At 38.5% G+C, this 25183-nt stretch overlaps 1 protein-coding gene across 4 annotated transcripts in view; it reads left to right on the top strand.

The window, feature by feature from the left end:
* The first annotated feature begins 5642 nt into the window (after positions 1-5642).
* Positions 5643-25183, top strand: part of TFG (trafficking from ER to golgi regulator) — a 31056-nt gene continuing 11515 nt past the window's right edge. For 3 of the 4 annotated variants that reach the window (XM_065913800.1, XM_065913799.1, XM_065913798.1), the window contains exons 1-5: positions 5644-5890; positions 9971-10197; positions 13542-13625; positions 20029-20175; positions 23724-23891. In XM_065913800.1, the coding sequence (XP_065769872.1) occupies positions 10014-10197; positions 13542-13625; positions 20029-20175; positions 23724-23891 (583 nt within the window). In that variant the 5' untranslated portion in view covers positions 5644-5890; positions 9971-10013. Of the gene's footprint in view, positions 5891-9970; positions 10198-13541; positions 13626-20028; positions 20176-23723; positions 23892-25183 lie in introns of all 4 variants that reach the window. The other variant, XM_065913801.1, reaches the window with a different exon arrangement.

Genomic DNA, 25183 nt, shown 5'->3' with positions numbered 1-25183 from the left:
TATTGCTGAGTAAAATTCAGTTTGGATAGATCATGTTTTGTTCATGTATTTACTAGTTGAGGGACATTTGGTCATTTCCAGGTTTTGAAAACCATAAATAAAACTGATACAACCAATCTTCTATAAGTCTTTGTGTAGATATGTTTTCTCTTGAAATATCTAGTGTAGTGTAATACTGAGTTGTAGAGTAAGTGTATATTTAACTATGCAGGAAACTGCCAGTTTTGCAAAGTAGTTTTGCCATTTTATACTCTCAGTAGCAATATACAGGAATTAGTAAAGTCCTGATTTTTGAATTGTTTCAAAAAGTGGGAAAAGGTCAAATTCTTTTTGCAAGCGGTTGACCATGTTTCTGAAAGTTCCCATTGCTTGATATGTTAGCCCTTTATTTTAAAAAAGAAGAAAAAATAAAAACAAAGCAGAGTGGTATGATCTTATGCTGTTATCTCTTAAAAGCTGTATTTCCCAGGGAACTATAGTCCAATTCTTATCTTCTTCCGGTAGAGTTTCGTTACACGTGGAAGTATCACACTGATAATTTGCTGAACTTTGATATAATCTGCTATGAAATCATGACATATTGAGACCTCTTGGACCTTTGGAATGACAAAAAAATTTGATTTTTCTGCCATGGTACCTACCAAGTAATAGCAGACTAGGGCAGCATTCTGGACTGGCAGTTGTGGTTTCAGCTACAAGTTATGTGATTTAAAGCAAGACATTTGCCTCTCTGGGCATAAGTCTAGGCACAATCTACCTTTGTAATAGGCAGGACTGGTGGCTCAGATGGCAAAGAATCCCCGTGCAGTTCAGGAGACCCAGATTTGATCCCTGGGTCAAGAAGATCCTCTGGAGAAAAGGAATAGCTACCCATCCTGGTATTCTTGCCTGGAGAATTCCATGGACAGAGGAAGTTGGTGGGCCACAGTCCATGCGGTCACAAAGAGTTGGACACGACTGAGCAATTAACATTATTACTACTACTAGGTAAATTCTAAACTCTGTACCAGCTCTAGAATTTTGTGACTCCATGTACAGGATGAAATTATTTTAAGATTATTTTCTCACCTATATATTACATGAGTATATTCCTTTAAAAAAGAAAATAGAGCATGCCAGATAAAGCCAAAGTTCCAGCCCCTTCATCTATACAGAACAGCCTTCAAGGAGCAGTTTCTCTAGAGAGGTGGACGTAGCGCCCTCATGGTAGGGCAGAAACATTTTTGGGGTCTCAGTGGATGTGCAGCTGGTAGGACAGACTAAGTATTTTGCTAAGAATGACTAACTCAGAGGTATACAGTAAGAATATCATTTTCTCCCTTGTTATTTCTACATGGGGTAGCAGCTTCCGGTGCTTACACAAATTAGATCTTTATGTTTGGCCAGCGGTGGGGAGGCTCACCTGGCAAACTGGTCCTCATGAGTTGGAGTTCTCTTATTTAGCCAACTGCTGCCACACACAGCTGACTCTCAGGGAGGGATCTAACTTCTCCTATGAAATTCTCACCCTGGAAGGAACTTACATCATTTCTTTGGTTCCTCTGAGGGTAGCGGAGATGATTGAAATTTTCAAAATTATTTACACTAACTACTGAAAAAGAACATGATGAAACAGATGTTTCATCCAACTTGTTTACAAGGCTCCTAATTTTGGTCCCACTTCCTATCAGTCAAAGAATCTCCCTTTTTCACCCTTAGGATTTTTTCTTTTCTATTAAATGTGAGCCACACTGACTTATGAAGAGAAAGATCAGGTGATAGGTAAGTGAGTTGACTACATTTCTCAAAACCACAGTACAGCTATAATCCTTCTTCAGATATCTGTGAAACTTGGGCAGTAACCTTCAAATATAGAGTTCTCATTTCTCCCCTTGCTATAGGCTAAGCTAAATGTCTTTCCTTATACTGTTTCTCCTTTTCTCACATGCTTCCACCTTTCACATTTCTGATTCAGGGTTATTCTATGTGTTCATTTCAAACCAAATTCACCTGGACATAGGGCAGAGGACCAGGTGATCTTGAAGTTCAATTTACTGTCAGTACTTTCCAAATGCCACACACACAAAAATAGATGGTGTTTTTAACTAACAGCACTTTAAAGGTGTGCTTATGGAGTTTCCAGAACAATCTTCTTGGTGGTTTGTTTGATGCTTATCCCAATAAATGTGACCCTAAGTGCTTAGGGAGTGGCAATTGTATAACTTAGCTTTTCTGGTTTCTCTAATGAAAGGCAGCAGTAACTAACATCAGTGTCTACACATGGAGTGGGAGAAAGCATGTTCTTGGTAAGAGGGGTAAGTGGCTCAATTCAGTCTATTGTTCTGTGGCCAATTATCACCAGCATTTATCGGGAGCCTAAGTACACAGGCCTGTATTATCGGCAACTGTGACACATTACAGAAGAGCAATAACTATATCACTGACTCAACAGATATTCACTGAATGCCACATGAGAGGCGCAAAAAGGAAAATGTGATTTATGGGTAATGTTCTTACCTTTGGGTTGGGTATTGAGCTCCAGCTGTTCATGAGGCTCTTAAATTAATTTTTTAAATGTAATTTTTATATAGGATCAGGAACACAAAAGGTCACTGATGTTTTTGTGACCAGTTTAGTAATTTAGTTAAAAGAAGAAAATGGGCAGGATATGATTTTGGTTATACAGGTGTCTATAACCTAAAGGGGGAAATTTGACAAACTCCTAGTATAATTTCATGCTCTCATATAACACATTACTAAACGTAAATATCCTTGGTTTCATGCCCAATCACAATACTGTAAGCCTACATCCCACTGCATAGCAAGAAGCGAAATCTTTTACAAAGTTTTTCATTGAAAATTTCCAAATGTGTATTTCTGGAGAATGCTGGGGAAATGCTTTAATGTGGCATGGAAGTCTTTCTTGTCTCAGGTCACCTTAGCCTCTGATCTGGCTTCAAAATGATGCTTTACTAATCTGACGTCTCACTTCTTGCCCCAGGCAGCTCTTGCTTCTGCTTTGACCAGAGGAATCATCACTACCGAATCTCTCAGTTTCCTCAGTACCTAGGGATAGTCAGTCAGTTCAGTCGCTCAGTCGTGTCCAGCTTTCTGCAACCCCAAGGACCGCAGCACACCAGGCCTACCTGTAGGCCAACTCCTGGAGGTTACTCAAACCCATGTCCACTGAGTCGGTGATGCCATCCAACCATCTCATCCTGTCGGCCCCTCTTCCTCCCGCCTTCGATCTTTCCCAGCATCAGGGTCTTTTCAAATGAGTCAGGGACAGGTTTAACATTAAATGAGACTTCACTGATTACTTGAGGATGAAGCACAAGGGAATTACAACATAAAGAACTTTAAGCTGCTTTCAGAGTCCACAAGCCCTAAGTCCCTCTGAAGGCAAATGTACGGGTGCCTTTCTTACCAGCTTCCAGCTGGCCCCAGTGTAGCAGGGATCCATTTATTTCTTCTCAATGGCAAGCCCTTTGTCCAGGAGCCTAGAGAGAGGAAAGCTTTCCCCTCATGCCAGGCTAAGGTTCATCTCCTTATCCTCTGCCCCAGACTCTGACTTCTCTTTAGGGATACTGACAGTGGTGTTATTCACTGTTTGCCGGAATTTTATCTCTGTCTGAATTTGTGTGGTTTAATCCAATCTCAAACCATCTCAAATACTATTACCAACAGAAGTTAGTTTCCCCAAATCTGCATCATTCAGTGCTAAATTACAAGCAAAGAAGAACAAGTCTTCGGAGAAAATCTGGAACTTTTTTCATTCTTACTACAGTCTTTTGCTCCCCAAATGCTGCCAAGCAATTGCTCAAAGAATAATACATAGAATGTTGGAAAATACATTTCAGAGGCAAAGAATTCTAAAATCATATATTTCATTCTCAAACATAATTTTTCAGACTTACAACTGCAAAAATGTCACTCCACTTAAGTATGTAACTTCTCACCTTAAATTCACTTTGCCTATCTGGTGAACAACTGAGGACCAAGTAAGTTCAAATTGATTTTTGCTGAGTCTTATATGCAGAGTACATCATGAGAAATGCTGGGCTGGAAGAAGCACAAGCTGGAATCAAGATTGCCAGGAGAAATATCAATAACATCAGATATGCAGATGACACCACCCTTATGGCAGAAAGTGAAAAAGAGATAAAGAGCCTCTTGATGAAAGTGAAAGAGAGTTAAAAAGTTGACTTAAAGCTCAACATTCAGAAAACTAAGATCTTGGCATCTGGTCCCATCACTTCACGGAAAATAGATGGGGAAACAGTGGAAACAGTGTCAGACTTTATTTTCTTGGGCTCCAAAATCACTGCAGATGGTGATTGCAGCCATGAAATTAAAAGACGCTTATTCCTTGGAAGGAAAGTTATGACCAACTTAGACAGCATATTAAAAAGCGGAGACATTACTTTGCCAGCGAAGGTCCATCTAGTCAGGGCTATGGTTTTTCCAGTGGTCATGTATGAATGTGAGAGTTGGACTGTGAAGAAAGCTGAGCACCGAAAAATTGATGCTTTTGAACTGTGGTGTTGGAGAAGGCTCTTGAGAATCCCTTGAACTGCAAGGAGATCCACCCAGTCCTTCCTAAAGGAAATCAGTCCTGGGTGTTCATTGGAAGGACTGATGTTGAAGCTGAAACTCCAATACTTTAACCACCTCTTGTGAAGAGTTGACTCACTGGAAAAGACCCTGATGCTGGGAAAGACTGAGGGCAGGAGGAGACGGGGACGACAGAGGATGAGATGGCTGGATGGCATTACCGACTCGATGGACATGAATTTGAGTAAACTGGGAGCTGGTGACGGACAGGGAGGCCTGGCATGCTGCGATTCATGGGGTCGCAAAGAGTCGCACATGACTGAGCGACTGAACTGAACTGAATCTTAAGAGCAAAAGTTTCCAGCAACTTTTAAAATAACACTCCCCTCCCCCGCCCAGATTCCATCACCTATTTCCCCCTCTTCCCAAATATCAAGCTTCAGTCTAAAGCCAGCATAGTTCTTACATAAAGACGCATATTCAAAACAAATGCTTTAGATAAATGAAAAGAGTATATAAGGCACGCTCAGATATCTTATTTCCAAAATGGCTCTGGGATACTTAATCAGTCTTAATTTCCTAGCCTTTACCTTTTACACACCCATAAAATCTGTCCTGTCTCGTAAACGCTGTTGGGAACTCCTTGTTCACAAACTGATTCATTCCCATTCCCCGCACAGCGATTGACAAAGCGTAGGCGCCCAATAATGAATGAATGAGTTTGTAGAAGGAAGGCGGGGAAAAGTTTAGTTTTTCCGAGATAGGACTAGGAGAACTACAATGGCTACAAAACAACAAAAAAACCCAAACTTGGACAAACGCCTACTCTTGGCTCTCTGAGTCCAGAAGACCAAATTACGTCCCGCCCACGGACGAGAAACGGGAAATACTACTGTTCAGGAAAACCGGAAGTGCCTGGTCAGGCCCCGCGCATGCGTGCATCCGTTCTGCGTGCACTTCCTACACTTACCCAGTCATCCAGTGAGAAAGCAGAGACTCAGACCCCTGCAGACCCCGGCGTCGTTAGTCCCCGCCCTACCGACGTCGCGCATGCGTCCTGGGTCGGTTCGCGCGCTCGGAGGCGGAGCGAAAGGAGTGATTTTCTTCTTATTCCCGCCCCTCTCCGCTCCCCACCTGCCACGTACTGGGCCCGAGCTCTCGCTAGGCTTGGTGGGTCCGTGCGATTGGCCGGGGCCCGCGCGAGTCTGCCAGCGAGGTGCGGCGGCCCCGGAGGGCAACCGAGTGGGCTGTGACCGCAGCCTTCCCCCAACGCCCCAGAGCCCGACGGTGGCGGCCTCGCACGGGTCTGATCAGCGGAGACCCGCGGAGGGGCGACAGTGGCGGCCTCGGGAAAACGGTATGGCCGCTGGCGACGGGGGCGCGGCCGATTTCTCGGGCCAGGCGGGCCGGCAGACGTGGAAACGCTGCGAGGGCCTCGTTCGAACCGGCGAGCGCGGGGCGGGTGGGGTCGGAGGGGTCGTGGGAAGGCCCTGGAGGCCGAGGACTGAGGCCGAGGACTGAGGCCGGGCCGGGCCTCGGCTCGAGGAGAGGCCACGGCGGGGGAGGGGAGGCGGGGGGGCGGGCCCACTGGCCACCGTGGCAACGACGCGGACCTTTGGGGGGGCTTTAGGACGGGTTTGAGCCAGCAAGGGCACTGTGTCGATCCCGCCTGGCTCCAAGGGTTGGGACAGCCGGAGGGAGCGGAGAGGGACTTTTGGAGATCTAGGGTGGCCCAGGGCCTAATTCTCAGAGGGGCTTGGAAGGGTGAGAAGTGGGGAGAATGGCGCCTATGGGAATTAGTTGATTGGGGGTCACCTGGGGAAGCCTTGTTCCTTGACTGTGTTAGTGCTTCATCAGGCGCCGTCTGGAGGCCAAACCCAGGCTAGTAGTGGTGATGACCACTAACTTTTCAAGAGTTTACTTTGCTAGGCAATGTGCTTAGTAGTTTAGGTTCACAATCTCATTTAATCGTCACAAGGATTCTTCCAAATTTACATATTTCCGTTTTGCAGTCGGCGAAAGTGAGATTTGGAGAAGTATTTGCCTGAGGTCACACAGCTAGCGGGAGAAATCTTTACCATCAACGCTGGCCCTGGTCAGGCAGGATTTGAGCCCCCTTGCATTCTTCGGAGTACTCGAGGGTTGGTTTTGTTTAGGGTTTCTTTTTCTACCCTCTGGAGTTGCCTAAGCAAATTGACTGAACGGGGCCCTCACCACAGGGCTGGTGGAGGTTTGGTCCCTGAACCTGGATCCTGGTTGAAAGAGGCAGGCTTTTTACATGTTTCCTTGGGCATGTCACTTTACTCTCCAGTTCTGAGAACAGTGTTCCTGTTGGAAGATTTCTTAAGTTAGTGGCCGAGTCATTTCTGGACTTCAGAGGGAGTAGGGCAAAGACACGATGAAAGGAGAAATGGGGAGCAGAAAAAGCTGTGAGGATGTCACCAGCAGCCCTGGGAACTAGTAGTTCATAGTAGTCTCTCCTTTGTGTTTGAGGCTAGAGAAGAGGACCTAGATTCTACGGTTACATAAAAAATAGGGGGAAGGATTTTCCCTGGAAGGGAGAGTTTCGTGGTGCTTTTGTTTTTGTGATAACTTGTTTTATACCATGCCTTATGGAGATGACTCTACAAAATGGAGACGGCCTTAGGAAAGAAGAGCTGGTTCCTGGCCACAGGTAGTTTACAGTCTAGGGGAAGTACTAACCAGTAAGTGAATTTGCAGGCAGACGTGGCAGGTGTCAAGTATTTAAAAAGAGGCTCATAGTTTCAGATTCATTGGAACTGGGCAACAATTCCTTTATGATCAAAAGGATTATATCAATTATATTCATTGTTGAAAATGTCTCTAATTAGGGTTATGTCAGTTGTAGGGGGTCACCTCTAGCTAGTGTGAGGGCTTGACTTAGGAACTGACCTGATAGTACTGCCTTCTTTTAATCTCTTTATCAGAACTTTATCACTTGTCATTTATGTTTTGTTTAGGGAACAAAAAGTATTAAAAATCTTTACTTTCTGTATGTCAGGCGCTATTCTAGAAGCTACTGAGAATAGGTAGAACTATCCTGCTGAAGCTAAGCCCTGGTCCTTCAACTACATTATTGATGGTTCACACATCCTGTAGGGAAGAGAAGATTATATAGATTGATTTGCTGAAGTTCTTTATTGCTCTAAGGCTGCAAGGCAAACAAAGTGAAATCTTAACCATCTTACTGAAGTAATTATATTCGGAACTTGGCACGTAGCAGGTGTTTAAGTATTTGCCAAATGAAGAGGGCTGGTTTGGCTCACAGGTGAAGGGATTGTATGGAGGTTTCAGGTAATCAAAGTCTTCAGGAAAAGTCCATTGTCAGAATTGGCAAATGAAACACTGTATTCTCTTCTTATGTTAAGACAAGCGTAGCATCTGGATGGTAGAACATAGTCCACTCTGTTCTTAACTGACCTTAGAGTGTTAGATTCTGTATTTAATGCACCATTTTAAGATGGGCATTAAAGATTCATTCATAAAATTAATTTGTTCAGAGGGTGGCAAGGGAGTCTAGAGACAATTATTTGATAAGTATTTGATTGGAAGGACATGTGGCATTTATATGAGGATGCTAGGGCATTTATGTATACTATTGATTAAATGAATTAGGATTCATGAAAACTTTCTTCAAATATTTGAAGTGTTGGTGTGTTGGGGGCCAGGTTGAGTGCTTTCACACACACATAAAGGAGCAGATGTAGAGAACTAGGAAAACTAAATATGTTAATAAAATAACACGTTTAAGAGAAGAAAGCAGAATGCTGCTAGTAGAGAAGCATAGTTTTGAAACCAGAATGTGACCAGTAGGAATGCTCTGTGGTTACAAATAATGTGTTCATGAACATCTTGGTCTTGGAAAAAAGAGGCCTTGAGAAGAAGAGATATTAGCATATTAATTAAGCAAAAGTGTATTTTCTGTTATTGTAATGACATTATCATATACGATAATGGTATTAAATTACTAGAGACCGCAGGCATTATTTTGAATTTCGGATTGCAAAGTCATTATAGGAGAAGCATGTTGAATAACCTAAGATTAAAATAAGACCCAAGAAGGCAGAATTCAATAGCAAGTTAGTATTTAGTTCTCTGACACTGTCTTATCACATATACTCAGGTTTGGGGATGGGAGCGTTACGGAAGATGGAGAAACAATAGTGGACAGTCTTGTTAGAAAGCGCAGGAGGATGTTCTCAAGTTCTGAAAATCGGAAAATTGGAGAAAATGCTCATGAGGTCTTTCTTATTTTAGCGAGAAAAGTTTGAGACTATTTTAGTGTTCACACATACTTTCCTCTTCAGGGTTAGCATTTAATATACACAGGCTAGGAGGGTTTGGAAGCTAGTATTTAATGATTGTCCTTCCTTTAGAGACTGTAGAATAATTAACGGTGCTAGGCACTGTTCTAGGCTCCAGAAATAACAGTGAACAAAACCATTTATTTCCCTATTTTCTAGTGGAAAAGAATAAAAATTAATACTTTTTTAATGTTTGGTACTGATTAGTGCTTAGCAGAAAATGAAGCTGGATAAGAAAGTGACTGTAAAGCCATTTTAAATTAGATGGCCAGGATAAACCTCTGAGAAGTTAACAGTTGATCAGAGATCTAAGTCATGTGAGGGCTGTGAAAAGGGCTCAAGGTTAAGGACGTAGCAAGTGCCAGGTCTTGAGAAGGAGACTGTGGTCTGAGCGTAGCAGAGTGGCCAGGGGGAGAGGTGGGAAGTGAGGTTAAATCAGATCATAGCCTTGTAGTTCTGGCTTTTAGCAAGAGTGAGATGAGACTCTGTTGGAAGATTTTAAAGTAGTTATACTAGATTTTATTCAACAGGATAACTCTGATGTGTTGAGGGTGCCTTTGTTAAGCAAAGGTAAAAGGATGACAGACCAGTTAGGAGTCTTTTGCAGTAATCCAGGCAAGAGATGATGGTGGCTTGGATTAAGTTGATAGAGGTGAAGGGTTGGACCCTAGAGATATTTTGAAAGTTGTGGCAACTAGATTCATTGGCAATTTGGTATATGTGAGGTGTGCGGGAAAGAGAGGAACTAAGGTTTTTTTTTTGTTTATCTTGAATATCTTAGGAGAATTGTCATTAATAGAGATGGAGAAAACAAGAGAAGCACATTTTGAGGGGAAGATCAGGATTTTGTTCTAGACATGTTAAGTAAGAAATCTAAATCAGATGAGCAGTTAACTATATGGGTAAAATAATAACAGACATAAAATAATAAAACTTATTTTCTTATGCACATAATAAAACCAGTTCCAGACCATTTTACCATAAATATGGTAACATGGGAATAGTGAATTTCCTTTGAAACTGAGAATTTCTTAGATTTTAGTAGTAGCTTTGCTTTTTTAGCTTTTAAAATATGTTTTATAGCTATTTAATCATCAAGACCATTTTGTCAGTTTTTCTCTAGAGTTACATATATAGAACATCCTGGAGTCCACCATGAATGGGCAGTTGGATCTGAGTGGGAAGCTAATCATCAAAGCTCAACTTGGGGAGGATATTCGACGAATTCCCATTCATAATGAAGATATTACTTATGATGAATTAGTGCTAATGATGCAGCGAGTCTTCAGAGGAAAACTTCTGAGTAATGATGAAGTTACAATAAAATATAAAGATGAAGGTAAGAGTGTTTCTCAAGTTTTTAAAAGTCTTAAGTATTATATGTATTCTTTTGCCCATTTTTCATTGAACTCCGAATAAAAATTCTGTTTCCTCCTATGGTAATTGAGTACCAGTTTCCTTTATTTAAAGAGAATGCCTATGTAGTTAGTTATACTTAAAAGTTAAAAATTTGCCAAGTGATTTATTATTAGAAGGGGATGCTATTAGAAGGGGCTACGTTAGGATACTGTTGCATTTTTTTTTACAGGCCATCTGTTTTTCTTTTATGCCTGTACAATTCTGGCTTCCTTTTTGCTTTAAAACCAAACTCCCTCATATTTCCCAAAGTGAAAGGGATGTTAGTACATTTTGAATGAGAAAGGCTTTGTGGTCAGCTAAGTATGGAAAAGCTGTTTGTTTGCAGGAGTTTTCAGAGCACATAATATGCTGATGTGCTTTCTCAGTTTATGCAGTGTTCCTAGGCTGATTTGACTACAAAACTTTTTATGGAGATGGATTTTACCGGACAAATACATCATCAACGACATAGTGGAATTATATTAGTAGACTATCTTTTTTTTGGAAACATAAAGCATTTGTTTATTATTTCTATAATCAAGGCAAAATCTCTTAAAACAAGTGGTCTTGATAATGGAAATATAATCAGAATCATTATTCCTGCATTTACAGTTTGTTCTCTGCTGTTCTGACTGCAGGGTTTCACACCTGCCTCAATAGACTCTCTCTATTTCTTTTTCTTTTAACCTGTCATCTTTGTTAACATCTCTAGTGAAATTGGGCTTTAGGTGGTTACCGGTATCTTTATTACTGCTGAATTTATTTCCAGTCTGTTTCATCTCGATCTCAGCACTTGGCACTGCTATCCACAGCATCGTTTTATAAATGCTCTTATTTCTCTGACGCTGTGCTGTCTCAGTTGTCTCATCCCTAATAGCTTCATTTTTCTCTGTGTCGGTTTAAAGTAATGTCAGCTGTTAGCATAAAAATCTTAAAATCTCAGTGGCTTAACACTCAAGAAATCATTCAGGGGCCCAGGTTGACAGAAGCTCTGATATCTTCAACATATGGCCTACAAGCTCACCTTGAGCATTGGCATTTAGCAAGCAGATGCATGAAGACGGAGTGTAGAGCATTACATGGGAGATTGTACTCTCTAGGCCTGGAGGTGGTGTGTGTCATTTCAGCTCACATCACAATGACCAGACCCCAGTCACATGACTGCTGAGATGTTAGTGGGTTGGGTGGGAACTGTCCCTGGTTGGATAGCCACTTTCCAACAACTTACCCTGTGGAAGGGTAGTATAAATCACTGATGGCCAACTAAGCCAGTTATTTCCCTGGAGGTATAATATGCCTTTCATTTTTTTAGTATTTCATATAATGTTGAAAAGTGAAAGTGTTACGTGCTCAGTCGTGTCCCACTCTACGCAATCCCTGTTTATGGGATTCTCCAGGTAACAATACTGGAGTGGATAGTTACGCCCTCCTCCAGGGGATCTTCCTGACCCAGGGATCGAACTCACATCTCTTGTGTGTCCTGCATTGATAGGCAGGTTCTTTACCAGCTGAGTCACAGGGGAAGCCCCTTCATCTAATGTTACCCAAAACTAATTTTTGAGGGTCATCCATGTTAAGGAACAAAAAAGGAGAGAGTTTTCTTCTTCTTCTCTTCCCTAGTAACCTCATCTCTTTACAATACATTGATTATCCCGTTTGACTTCCAAATGTGTGTGTAAATGTGATCCGTTTGTTTTTTTTTTTTGTTTGTAGGACTTTACAACTCAAGTTTTTAATGGTTTTACCTGAGATGATTTGCTCTTACCTCAAAGCTGACAATGAACTTGGGCAAACTCCGGGAGATAGTGGGGGACTGGGAGGCCTGGTGTGCCACAGTCCATGGGTTATAAAGAGCTGGACGTGACTTAGCGACTGAGCAGCAAAACCTGAGATGATTTGCTCTTACCTCAGAGTTGGCATGTCTTAAACTGCCTTTACTGTTTTACTGCCTTTCTCTTAACTCATGTTTGTTTATGGAAGGGTCAGCCAACTCCTTCTTTAAAGGATCACATAGTAGTTTAGAATTGTGGGTCCTATAAGGCTTTGCTGATCTTTTTTCTAGAACCTTTTAAAATTATAAAAACTATCCTTAGTTTGAATTCTTTAAGCCAGAATTTATCCATTGATTGTAATTTGTGACTCCCTACTTAGGGTATCCTCATTGTTGAAACTGTCGTCTACATCTGGTTATCACATTTAATTTATTTTTCATCGTGTTTTTGAGTGCTTTTTTAAATTATACAGATTTGTGTTCCATAGATTGTATTGGGCACTAGTTTGGAGAGCTGACTTAGGTAAAGAATTCCTGATGTCATAGATACTCTATTTCTGTTGGGGAGATCAGAAAAGAAAAAACCAGTTATAGAAATTTACTTCTTTTACATATGTGCTTAAAAATATGTTTATGAGTAGAATCCCTAAAGTTGAGCATTAGATGTGTATGTTTTAAAAAAAAAAAAAAAAAAAACATTGGTCTGCTGTAGAGAGATGATAAAACTCTCAGTTATGGCTTTCATTGCCATCTTTATCCAAAATAACCGGCCTAATCAGTGTTAAAACTGGTGTGCAGAGCATGACTGGAGCTGCCTCTCAGCCTCACCATGACGCCCCGCTCCCCGAGCTGTGTCTGAGGATATCTTGCAATGGCTTCTCTTCTGTTCTTTCCCTAACCTTTTTTTCCCTAGCCCTTTGAAAGCTTTTGAACAGGCAATTGATATGCTGATTATAGTATTCTTTATCCTTGGGATCTAGGGGATTTCAGAAATTTGTGTACATGAGTATTTTCTTGAGGAGAATTGATGGTTTTCATCTTAGTGTTGAGATGACTGGGGACCTTATTAGAACAATTTTGCAGGAAAAAAGTTTGCAACCTTTTTAGTTCCTGTTACATATGGCTTCCCCTCTGTCTGTGTCAGTGGTGTTTTACTGTGCTTAGAATTAAAATTCGAACCTTGAGAATGACTATTATCTTGATTTCTGATAAATATATTTAAATATCTTAGAAAAGATTTCATTCTAAACTGTTATTTCCTCCAGGTGATTAGTAAAAATTACATTAATCTTAGCTATGTGTTGGCTCTTCTTACAAGAATAATATAAATATCTTGCCACGAAAGAAATAAAATTTATTTAGTATCCTTTTGGATAAGTACGTCTTCCCTAGATCCTTTATGCTTAAAGGTTTTATGGAAGATTCTCTATGCTGTGTGATCCACATTTTGCATTTTAATGGATATATATCCTAGCTTACTACTGATGCAAATTTGAAATTTTTATTTGTTTCAGATGGAGATCTTATAACAATTTTTGATAGTTCTGACCTTTCCTTTGCAATTCAGTGTAGTAGGATACTGAAACTGACATTATTTGGTAAGTGCTAAACTAATATATTTACTCTTCTTTGTATTTTTATGAAATACTTTTTAGCCTTTTTCCTTTTTAAGATTCAAAATTAAGTGGTAATTTTTTTCTGCTATATCAGAATTTTTAAATTTTAAGGCTTAACTATATTCTTTGAAGATTAATAGAAAGTAGACATATTTTAAATAACCCATCTGCTGTTACCCTAAATAGTAATGTCTGCCACTTGTATAAGTGTTTCAGGATTGAAAATAATTTCAGGGTTAAAACTGCAATTTAGTTTAATTCTTTAAGAATATATAATTGTTTTCTAATGTAGTATGTTTTTACTTATTCTCAGGGTTTAATGTATAGGACTGATACCTACATGAGTTTGAGCAAGCTCCAGGAGTTGGTGAGATGGACAGGGAGACTTGATGTGCTGCAGTCCATGGGGTCACAAAGAGTTGGACACGACTAAGTGACTGAACTGATACTTTTTTTAGACATTATTTTTTAAGGAGTATTTCAAGATCTGAGATAGTTCTGATTAAAAAACAAAAACATAAGACTAAATTTAATCTTACAGATTTTTTCTTACAGATCATGACAGATTTGCAAGGCAGAACACTTAAGGGAGAAGATAGAAATGATTGCAAAGTTAAAGTAGTAGCATGGTTATGTGAAAAAACATGTGGACTTTTTTCCTGAATGTTGGTTAGCATTTTTAAAAATTATGTAGCGCTGACTCACACAGTTCCATGAAATAGGATCAATGGCCAGTTGGTTTAATTTGTATTTATTTCATCTCCTTCTAAGAAGGGTGAATATGAATCACTTTAAAATGTTAGTAACAAAAACTACTAAATTTTTTAAAAAAATAAAAGATAATCTCTTTACAATATTGAGTCTTAAAATACCTAACCACTATTGGCCAGCTACCAGTCTTTAGGCAAACTGAAAATCTTCATCTCAGAAACACTGAGAATGTACTGGATAAACAATACTGAATATATTTTTTGAATTACACACCTAAGGTTGCTCAGGAATGTGAGGAAGATGTCAAGGATCAAAATATAATTGAAATGAAAAACCAGGGCCTGAAGTACCAAAAGCTGAGGCTTGGGACGCTTTTGGTGGTGATGCTGAAGGTTTTAGTCTGCGTGATCTACGGACTTGTCACTTGCTGTCTACATGGTCCTAGACCCTCAATGACTTTACTGTCAAAAAGCAGATTGTAGAAGAAAAATCTCTCTTCATTGGTAGAGGAAAAGTCAAGAAACTGATAAGGAAACTCTCATCTATTGCGAGCTATCAGAGGTTTGTGAAGGCTCTCTTAAGGATGTATAACCATGACCCTTTGGGAACTCCCACACCCAGATACCACCATAAAAAGTGCAAGAAACAAAGGCAAAAATCTTCTCTGGAGGGTATATGTTCTCAATCCAAATAACATAGGCTTCTACAGATAAAATCCTGTTGATGAACTTAGAGTTCAAAACTGCAGGACACATGAAACATCCATGTGAACAAGAAACAATGGGTACAACTAGTAGTAGGATTAGATTTCTAAGAACTTAGTAGAAGTGTTAATAAAATATGTATTGTTATTAGACATAAAAGAAGAAATAATATAAGAACTAGGCATTATGGAAAAACATTAAAAAAAACTTAAGGTAGATAAACAGAATCTGTTGTATAGTACAGGGAATTGTATTCAATATCTTGTAATAACCTATAATGGAAAAGAATCTGAAAAAACAACACACGCACACACACATTTTGTGTACGTATAACTGAATCATTCTGCTGCACACCGGAAACTTAACATTGTAAATCAACTGTATGTCAAAAAACAAATCCCTTAGAAAAGAACTTAAGATAACTTTTGGAAATGAAAAATATAATCATTGACATTAAATACTAAATGGAGAGAGCAACAGATAAGTCACAACTGACGGGGGATTTAGTAAACTGGAAGGTAGGTAGTCTAAAGAAATGAGAGAATAGAGCACGAAAGCACAGGGTTGGAGAATAGTGAGAGAGGATTTGAGAAAGTCTAGCCTATTTCCTGGGGAAGGAAATGGCAACCCACTCCAGTGTTCTTGCCTAGAGAATGCTGTGGATGGAGGAGCCTGGTGGGTTGCTGTCCATAGGGTCCCACAGAGTCGGACAAAACTGAAGTGACTTAGCATGCATGCATGCCTTGGAGAAGGCAATGGCAGCCCACTCCAGTGTTCTTGCCTGGAGAATCCCAGGGACGGGGAGCCTGGTGGGCTGCCATCTATGGGGTCGCAGAGTCAGACACGACTGAAGCGACTTAGCAGCAGCAGCAGCAGCGGCCTATTTCCATTAAGACTCTAAACACGGAGAGATTAGGGGAGTGGAAATATATGAGGAAGAAATGAATAAAGAATTTTTTAGAATTATATACATTATAGATACCTTCAGTTATAGGAGGCACAGTGGATCCTGGGCAGGGTAAGTAAAAATAAATCTCCATTGGATGTATTGTCATGAAACTGGAGAATATATAAGACAGATAATTTTCAAAGTAGTCTGTGTGAATTAGACTGATCACCTACAAATGTATCAGACTGCTAATAGACTTCTTCATATTAATAATAATAGAAAATAGATGACAGTAGAATAATATCTTACACTCTTCAGAAAAAGATGGATCGAAAAGTAGCATTCTTTGATGTGTTAAACTTAAGGAATAAGGAGAAATAAAATCATTTTCAAACATTGACTAAGGATTTACCAGTCTTAGATCCTTGTTAAGAGAATTTTTTTAAATGGTTAGTCAGCAAGAATGAAATTGAGTCCGGAAAAATGGTGAAAGATGCAAGAAGTTGTGAGCAAATAAACTGGTTGTCATGTGTAAATTTAAATGAGCACTGATTATTTAAAAATCGTAACTTTAGAAATATAGAAACAAGATGGGACAAAATACTGAGAAATAATTATATGTAAGAATGGAGAGGATGATAGGAATTAAAATATTGTAAAGACTTGGATTATTTGGGAGGGGGATAGTAATTAACTTAGGTTTTTTAAATTGAAGTATGCATTTCTAAAATGTAAGCATGATTATTGAAAGTCTGGAAATAGCCAGTACAGGGAAAAGAAGGAAACAAAGGGTACTTGGTTAGCTGAATGGGGAGGATTGAGGAAAATAAACAGAGGAAAACTTAATAAATAGAAAGTAGCACAAAATACGGACTAAACAGAGTTAAAAGACAGATTCTTGTATTGGTTAAACAGAATTTTGTTACATGCTGATTATAAGAGAGATACCAGAAGATTATTGTGCAGAGTTTGAAAGTAAAAGGCTAGATAAGTTTGTAAACAAAACAAACTCAAAGCTAGTGAGTAATATTAACAGAATTGACTAATTATTAAGTGAAAATTTTATTAGTAATAGTCACTTCATTGTGATAAAAAATAATTCTCTGGGAAGATGTAACAATTTGGAACATTTATACATCATAGCCTTAGATTTTTCTTCAAGGAAAAATTGACAGAAAAAGGAAAATTTGTAATCATAAGAGAACTGTTAATACTCTTCTCTTCAAAACTGATAGATCAAGCAGCCTCAAAATTTAAGCAAAACAGGTACCGGCTTGATCATGTGGATCTAGCAATGGACAGGATTCAGTTTTGCTTTAGTGCATTTGGACATTTATAAAAGTTGACCATCTACTGGGTTTTCCAGTGAGTCTCAGTAAATATCAGATAAGGAATATGTTAAAGATCATTTTCTCTGGTTTCATTAGAAACTGTTGGGCAAAAAAGATAACCCAAACTGCCATATTTTTGCAGATAAAAATATGCTTTTAAGTAACATACCATAGAAGAAGTCATATTAGGAATTAGATTTCTAATTAGTGATGATTTTTACATGACAAAGTTTTTAGAGTATGCTAAAGCTAAATACAAAAAGGATAGTGTAAGTCCAGATAACTTAGAAAAAAGAAAATAATAAAAAGCAGAAGTGAACTAGAAGTTGGGGGAATTGATGGGATCAGCGATTTTGAAAATATATAACTAGCACACCTCTATTAAGTTTACTTTTTTTTTAAAAAAAGGCACAAGGAAGCAATATTAGGAATGAAAGGGAGTTTAGCCTCAAAGATTAATACATTGCTGTGAAGGAGAAGGAACACCTGGAGAAGAACAGGATGTCAGTAAAAATGTGTTAGAAAGGATTTTTCCTAGGGCTTGAGCTTGTGTCAGATGATTTTGCATAGGGTTGGAGGAATGGGGCTTTGCTCTAGATGGGCTGTTGTCAGGAAGTGGGGGTAGTCCTCTGATTAGGTAGTAATCCCATGATTTATGATTTACCTATTAGGTAGTAGTCCTGTGATTTATCTTACTAAGTCTTATCCAGAAGATAAGGGGGGTGAACTGAGGCTAGAGCTTGCAATTGGTAAAATAGTGTCACTCATAATTAGCCAGGGACGTTTGGTCATTTTTGTGGTCTGGTCCATGTTTTTATGTCTGAGTTCTCACATGATTATGGACTGGCTTTCTTTTTTGTCTTGAGCTACATCAGTCCCAAAGTGATCTCTAATGATAGCTGGTGGTGGTCTTTCAGTTCAGTTCAGTCACTCAGTCATGTCAGACTCTTTGTGACCCCATGAACCGCAGCACACCAGGCCTTCCTGTCCATTACCAACTCCCGGAGCCCACCCAAACCCTTGTCCATTGAGTCAGTGATGCCATCCAACCATCTCATCCTCTGCTGTCCCCTTCTCCTGCCCTCAATCTTTCCCAGCATCAGGGCCTTTTCAAATGAGTTAGCCCTTTGCATCAGATGGCCAAAGTATTGGAGTTTCAGCTTCAACATTAGTCCTTCCAATGAACACCCAGGACTGATTTCATTTAGGATGGACTGGTTGGATCTCCTTGCAGTCCAAGGGACTCTCAAGAGTCTTCTCCAACACCACAGTTCAAAAGCATTAATTCTGCTGTGCTCAACTTTCTTCACAGTCCAACTCTCACATCCATACATGACCACTGGAAAAACCATAGCCTTGACTAGATGGACCTTTGTTGGCAAAGTAATGTCTCTGCTTTTTAATATGCTGTCTAGGTTGGCCATAACTTTCCTTCCAAGGAGTAAGCGGCTTTTAATTTCATGGCTGCAATCTTGCTTTAAAAAGAAAATTTATTGAGATGCAGTTGATGTACTGTTGGTATGTTCTGAAATTGTTTATGTTTAACAATCTACATGTGAATACCATGCCAGCTTAGAGCAACACGAAAGCCTGTCTTACAGTAGAGGGCCAGTTCTTAGCTTCCAGGAGCTCCTTTTCTTCTTTTCAGCTATTAAAGAGAAAACAGTAACACCCAGTAAAAGCCAATAATTGATACAGGTAGGAAATTATATTGAACTTTCTCATAAATACATCGGTAGTATGTAAAATACTGGTGGATTAGCTTTTAAAAGCTTATATTGGTTTGATGTTTGAAAAGTTCTACAAAAAATCTCCCTGAACCTTTATTTTCAAGTAGATGTCCTTTTCTAATTTGATGCCTTAGGAATTTGTAAATAGGTAAGATATACACACACACATACACATATAAATTGTCAGTATACAAAATGCATAAAAAAGTTTAAGTTTTGAACTCTTACTTTGAGGTTTGCATTCAGAACTTTGTGTCACTTTTTTATAAATTAATAATCTCAGTGGTGACAGTCTTTGTTGCTGGAAGAAGGATCCTTTTTTTTTTTAGTTAGTTGAAAGTCATTTGGATAAAATGGGTAATTAAATGAGGTAATATTGCCCTTTAAAAAAAAGCCCAATGATTATTGAATAATCTCTGACTTTTTCTGGCTTGTGTGCTGCTTTTAAAGTAACTGCTTTTAAGGACAGTGGTGATGTGAATTTGTAAATTCTGCATGTTTTTAAAAGAGGTTATTTTTTATTTAGGGCAGTTATTTTAGGTAGCTAATTTTTTATTGGGTCAGAAGTAGGCAAGAAGGATAACAGACCTACAGTCATATTTTACCTTTAATAAGATATTTATTGTATTATTTCAAGCTATAAAAGAATTGTGTGAAGTAAAATGAGCCTTTGAAGGTACATAATTTCTATTAAAATATACTATATTAAAGCTTCTGTAATTTTACTTTATTTCACTGTAGTCTAATTCTTTTAATGATATTTTTTCTTTTTTGGTGGGGCTTATAGGTCATAAGCCATAGGTTATCAGCAAAGACTGGTGAATATTTACTTCTTCCAAAAATAAATTAGCAATGAAAATCCTTTCCTTAAAAAGTTATTTGAATGATATCAGTAGGTATCTTGTTTGAATTCAATTTTTTAAAAAGTTATTTTGATTTTTCCTTGTTACATATAATTCTACTTATATATTTATTCAGGAATATTTCCTAAGTTTAAGAAAATGAATGCTTTTATTCCAGTTAATGGCCAACCAAGACCCCTCGAATCAAGTCAAGTGAAATACCTTCGTCGAGAACTGATAGAACTTCGAAATAAAGTGAATCGCTTACTGGATAGCTTGGAACCACCTGGAGAACCAGGCCCGTCCTCCAGCATTCCTGAAAACGGTAGACCGTGAAGTCATTTTATTCTGATTTATCCTTATGACTTTTTGCAGATTTAAAAACAAATTCTTCAGCAGGAGCAAAATGGCACATCCGTTGTCACCCTTTCTTGTTTCTGTGTCTGTGCTGATATTCAGTTATTCAACATCTGGCTTCCCAAACCTGGCTGTTCATCAAGATTGTTGTCGTGTTAGTCAGTCGTGTCTGACTCTTTGCGACCCCATGGACTGGAGCCCACCAGCCTCCTCTGTCCGTGGAGGTCTCCAGGCAAGAATACTGGAGTGGGTTGCCACGCCCTTCTCCAGGGGATCTTCCTGACCCAGGATCGAACCCAGGTCTCCCACATTACAAGCAGATTCTTTACTGTCTGAGCTACCCGGGGAACCTTGTTCATCAAGATTACAGGGAGATTTTATTACACCATCCTGGATCTCATCACAGACCTCCTGGAGGGCAGGGCTAGGAATCCCATTGTTAATCCCATCGTGCTGTCTGGGTGATTGTTTTACAGGTAGTCCTGGGTTATGACATAGGTCAGTTTTCAAATCCCTTTGACTCTTGAACTCTTTTTCAGTGTTCTAGTTAATTAATGAACCTTAGGAATGGAAATCATTTCTTGAGTTTTATGTGATATATGAAGTAGTTTCAAGTAAAAGTAATTTTAGATTAGTACATTCAAATGTTGAAATGTTTATCTTAAGCACAGTGTTCATAATATGCAAAAAAAAATTTTTTCCCATTTACAGATGACTACTATTTACGTTATAATAAATATGACATACTGTTTATGTTATATTATGACAAATTTGGAACTGAAAGTAGTTTGGGGACCAAATATTAAATGTAGACTAAAATTTAAATATGACTTGAAAGTAGATTTTAAAAAATTTGCTTTCTCAAGTTTAATATTCTTAGATGTTGCACTTTAAAAATATACCCTTTTTAAAAATCACTTTTGTGTTTGTGTGTTAGTTTCACAGGTTTAAAACTGTCTGTGTAGTGAAATAGTATTTTATAGATTTTGGATTACTGATTATAAAGGGCTTAATAGAAGATGATTTTGTGGGGAAGTAACATTGTACAATCTCTTGCAACCTTTAGATTCTGAAATACTCTAAATTTTGGAGTTTAATTTATAGTTATAGTTTAAATAAAGATGCCTTCCTCAATCATTTTCTGCTTTCTCCAGCCATATGGAATTGTGTTAATGGTAGATGACCTGATAAATATTGAGTGATTGATTAGTAATTTCTAGTTCCACCTCTAGATTTCAGAACATATTAAAAAGATTTGCTGAGGTACAATGAAATCTTTCCAGCCTCTTTATGATAAACACTTTGTATTCAGGTCAAAGCACATTGCCTTTTCTTGACGTGTCTCTCCACACAAAAGTCAAAACCTTGGCCATTTTCCCAGAAGAAATCATAGATGTTGATATAACAACACTTGCACATAATTTTAGGGGCTTGAAGCATCTGTAGAGTATTATGAAACTTAGATCAAAATTCAATAAGTAGAGCCACTACTGGGTAGAAATTACCTATAGATTTACAAGCTTTTTAGTTTTGGTGAAACAGCCTTTCTGTTCATTACTTCTTGCTACATACTGCTTTTCTTTATGAGTTTATTTCCATGCATTCCTATGTTTTATTGTTCACCTCTCACCTGTGTTAATGAAAGAGATGTTAAAAATTGGTTTGTCCTCTGCATGTTGGGAATTATATCATATGTTGTTTCTTTATGTGGCCATCCTTCTAGTCATTGTGTCGTGAGTTGCCTAATGAACTGAATATGACATTCTGTGTTTTATTTTTATAGACAGTTGTAGCTTATTTTTTGATTGCTCTCCTGTACTTAGAAAGATTGCTTAACTCTTGACCCTCCTTCCTTTTATGAAGTTTCCTAAGCTTCTAAGCTGTTAGAACATATTCTGATTTAATAATCTTCTCAAGGGGGGAGAAAAGAAACAAAAACCTAAAATAAACTGCATCAGAAACTTTCAGAAACATCAGAACGTGTAGTTCACCAGAAAAAACTACTACCAGTCAGCTGTCAGAGCTCTTTCGAATCCTGTGGCTTGCCCTCACCTAAAACGTAGCTCCCTATGTCCTGCAGCACTCTACTTCTGCAGTGCACTTGCTGGACAGTTGCTTTCCTCCGTGAGTCAGATGATGTGTGGGTCACCTTAAATACTGGACTGACCTGTTGAAGTATCTGCAGTAGCTACTGGAGCAGATAGTAGGCTAGTGGATATATATTGTGTTTCCTGATGAATTTAGTTTGCCATAAGTGGAAGGATGCATAGGTATTGAAAGATAGCAGTGTGAAGGGAAATAATCCTAAAATTGGTGTGATATGCTCTTGGGATATGGTCTTAGAATTGAAGGAGGGAAGTTGGTGAGGAAGATGGATGACTGGCAGGCATTTTAAAGGATTACTTATAAAGTTTTCCTACCGAGATTTAGGAGATACTATTGTAACTAGAGGAATGATAAGAATAAAAGAGCTGCAAGCCTGTGTGTACTTATAGTCCACTTGGTTCATAACATTTTTTCACAAAATCAATTTTGGTCATGGTCATAGAGATGATCTAATGCTCATTTACTTGGTTGGTAACAGAAAGGAATTGATAACATCAGTTACCTCAGTAAATGGTTAGCAGTTTGCTTTTTGTTTACTTGTTTAGTTTGTAATGTTTTTTTAATATTACAAGTTTCTATTTATAAAATGTTCGTTATTCTTGAATCTTTTCTTTCACAAGGTAGTAGTATAAATGTGTTTAGAACCTTAGTATCCTTAGAAGAAAAGTGGGTGGTTTAAAACTTTTCCTGCTCATAATGTTTAAAATTCTACTTTTCAAAATATTTTATTATGGAAAAATTTTAATATGTACGAAAGTAGGCATAATAGTATAATGAATCCCATGAACCGTCACAGCTTCACCAGTTATCAACTCATAGTATTATGACATCTATACTCACACATTTCCACCCCTCCCATGTTGTTTTGAGCAAATTTCAGACACACATCTTTATCTGTAATAAGTATTTTAAAGAAAGACATAGTAAAATATGTGTTGGCTTGAGGTTTCCATGTACCAATAGATAAGTAGAAGTAAAGCATAAAAGTTGATAATCATAACTTTAGTTAGAAAGCTTTTTATCCTTTTAGAAAATAAAGCATTAGTGCACAATATGTGTCTGATACTAGGATATATGTCACAGGACTCCAGAAAGAAGGGTAAAATATTTCTCTGTGTAAAGATGCTTGTATTTTTTTTTTTCTTTATCTGATAATTCTTAGGGAAGTACATAGATATAATTTTTTATAAAAGGTATTACTTATCTTGCATTTCTTTTTGACCTCGCCCCCTATTTTACAAAAAAAAGTATAAATAGGAACAAAGAAGAAAGGAAAATTATAATCCTGTACTCAGAGATACCCTCACCATTCCACACTTTATGCACATATGTATTTCGCTCTCATGTATTTTTTAGGCCTTACTGAATATAGATAAAATAGAAACAAGTTTTTGCTTATTTCTTTTATAGATACTGTGGATGGTAGGGAAGAAAAGCCTGCTGCTGCTGATTCTTCTGGTAAACAGTCTACTCAGGTTATGGCAGCAAGTATGTCAGCTTTCGATCCTTTAAAAAACCAAGATGAAATCAATAAAAATGTCATGTCGGCGTTTGGCTTAACAGATGATCAGGTTTCAGGTAAGTTAGTGCCTTCCTCGCATCCTTTATCCTCCCTCTCCTTCCATTCTTCCCCTTTCTTCTTTAATAGAGGATAACTTGCAAATGGTGAAGTGCTCAAATCTTAAGGACTCATCTTAGTAAGTCTTTACGTATATATACACCTGTGTAAAACACCAACAAGATCAAGAGGCAGATGATTTCCAGCTCCCTGCAAAGCTTTCTCGTGCCCTCTGCCAGTCAGTAGAATGCTCCTTTTTAATGAATAACCCCTGATTGGTTCAAGTAAATTTTATCAAAAGTAGAATTCAGAGGGTTTACTTTTTTAAAAATACGAATCACTTTAGAATCTTATTTCAGGTTTCTCGCTGGACTCAGATTACGTTTGATGGCTGAGTCTCTCTTCTGATCTTAAATTAGGGAAATTTAACTTTAAATGTCGAGTTCTGGACAGTTTAGTGCAGAAAGTGCTTTTATTTGAATGTTTTTAACCTTCAAACAGTGTCTTTACTGTGCTTTCTTTGTATATTTTGGGCATCATTTCTTTCTTTCTTTTTTTGGGGGGGGCATCATTTCTTCAACATTTTTTCTGCTTTTTCTCTTTTGGGATTCCCATTACACATCCGCTGGGGAGCGTGATACTATCCCATGGGTTTCTGAGGTTCCTTTTTCTTCACTCTTTTTTCTCTGTGTTCTGATTGAATGATTCCTGTTGATCTCTCTTCAAGTTCACTAGTGTTTTTCCTTCCATTGTCAATCTGCTATTAAACCCTTCTAGTGAATTTCCCCTTTCATTTATTGTGCTTTCAGCTTTAGAATTTCCATTTGGCTTTTTTTATAGTTTTAATTTTTTTTCTGTTAAGATCCCTTGCCTTTTCATTCATTAATATTGTGTCAGTGTTAATCGCTCAGTCGTATCTGACTCTGCGAACCCACCGGGCTCCTCTGTCCGTGGAATTCCCCAGGCAAGAATAGTGAACTGGGTGGGCATTCCCTTCTCCAGGGGATCTTCCTGACCCAGGGATCAGACCTGGGTCTCCTGCATGGCAGGCAGATCTTTGCCATCTGAGACACCAAGGAAGCCCTTAGGTGGTTAGGATTGTATTTCTGTTCCCTTTATTAAGGTATTTTTGTCTTAGAGTCTTGTGAGGGTTTTTGTACTGTTGCTCTAACACTTACTCACACCACTCCTTTTTCACCCAGAGTGGAGCCCCTGGCAGCTCTGCTCAGCCCTTTCAGCTCCAGATGCTGCTTTTTATTCTGTGCCCTCTTGGTGTCACCCTCTCCCCACCTAATTCTATGGTCAGCTGGGG

This window comes from Muntiacus reevesi, chromosome 21 (assembly GCF_963930625.1).
Source record: "Muntiacus reevesi chromosome 21, mMunRee1.1, whole genome shotgun sequence".
In the NCBI taxonomy this organism is placed as follows: domain Eukaryota; kingdom Metazoa; phylum Chordata; class Mammalia; order Artiodactyla; family Cervidae; genus Muntiacus; species Muntiacus reevesi.
Note: the sequence above shows the minus strand (reverse complement) of the source record. Positions and strands in the feature narration are given on the sequence as shown.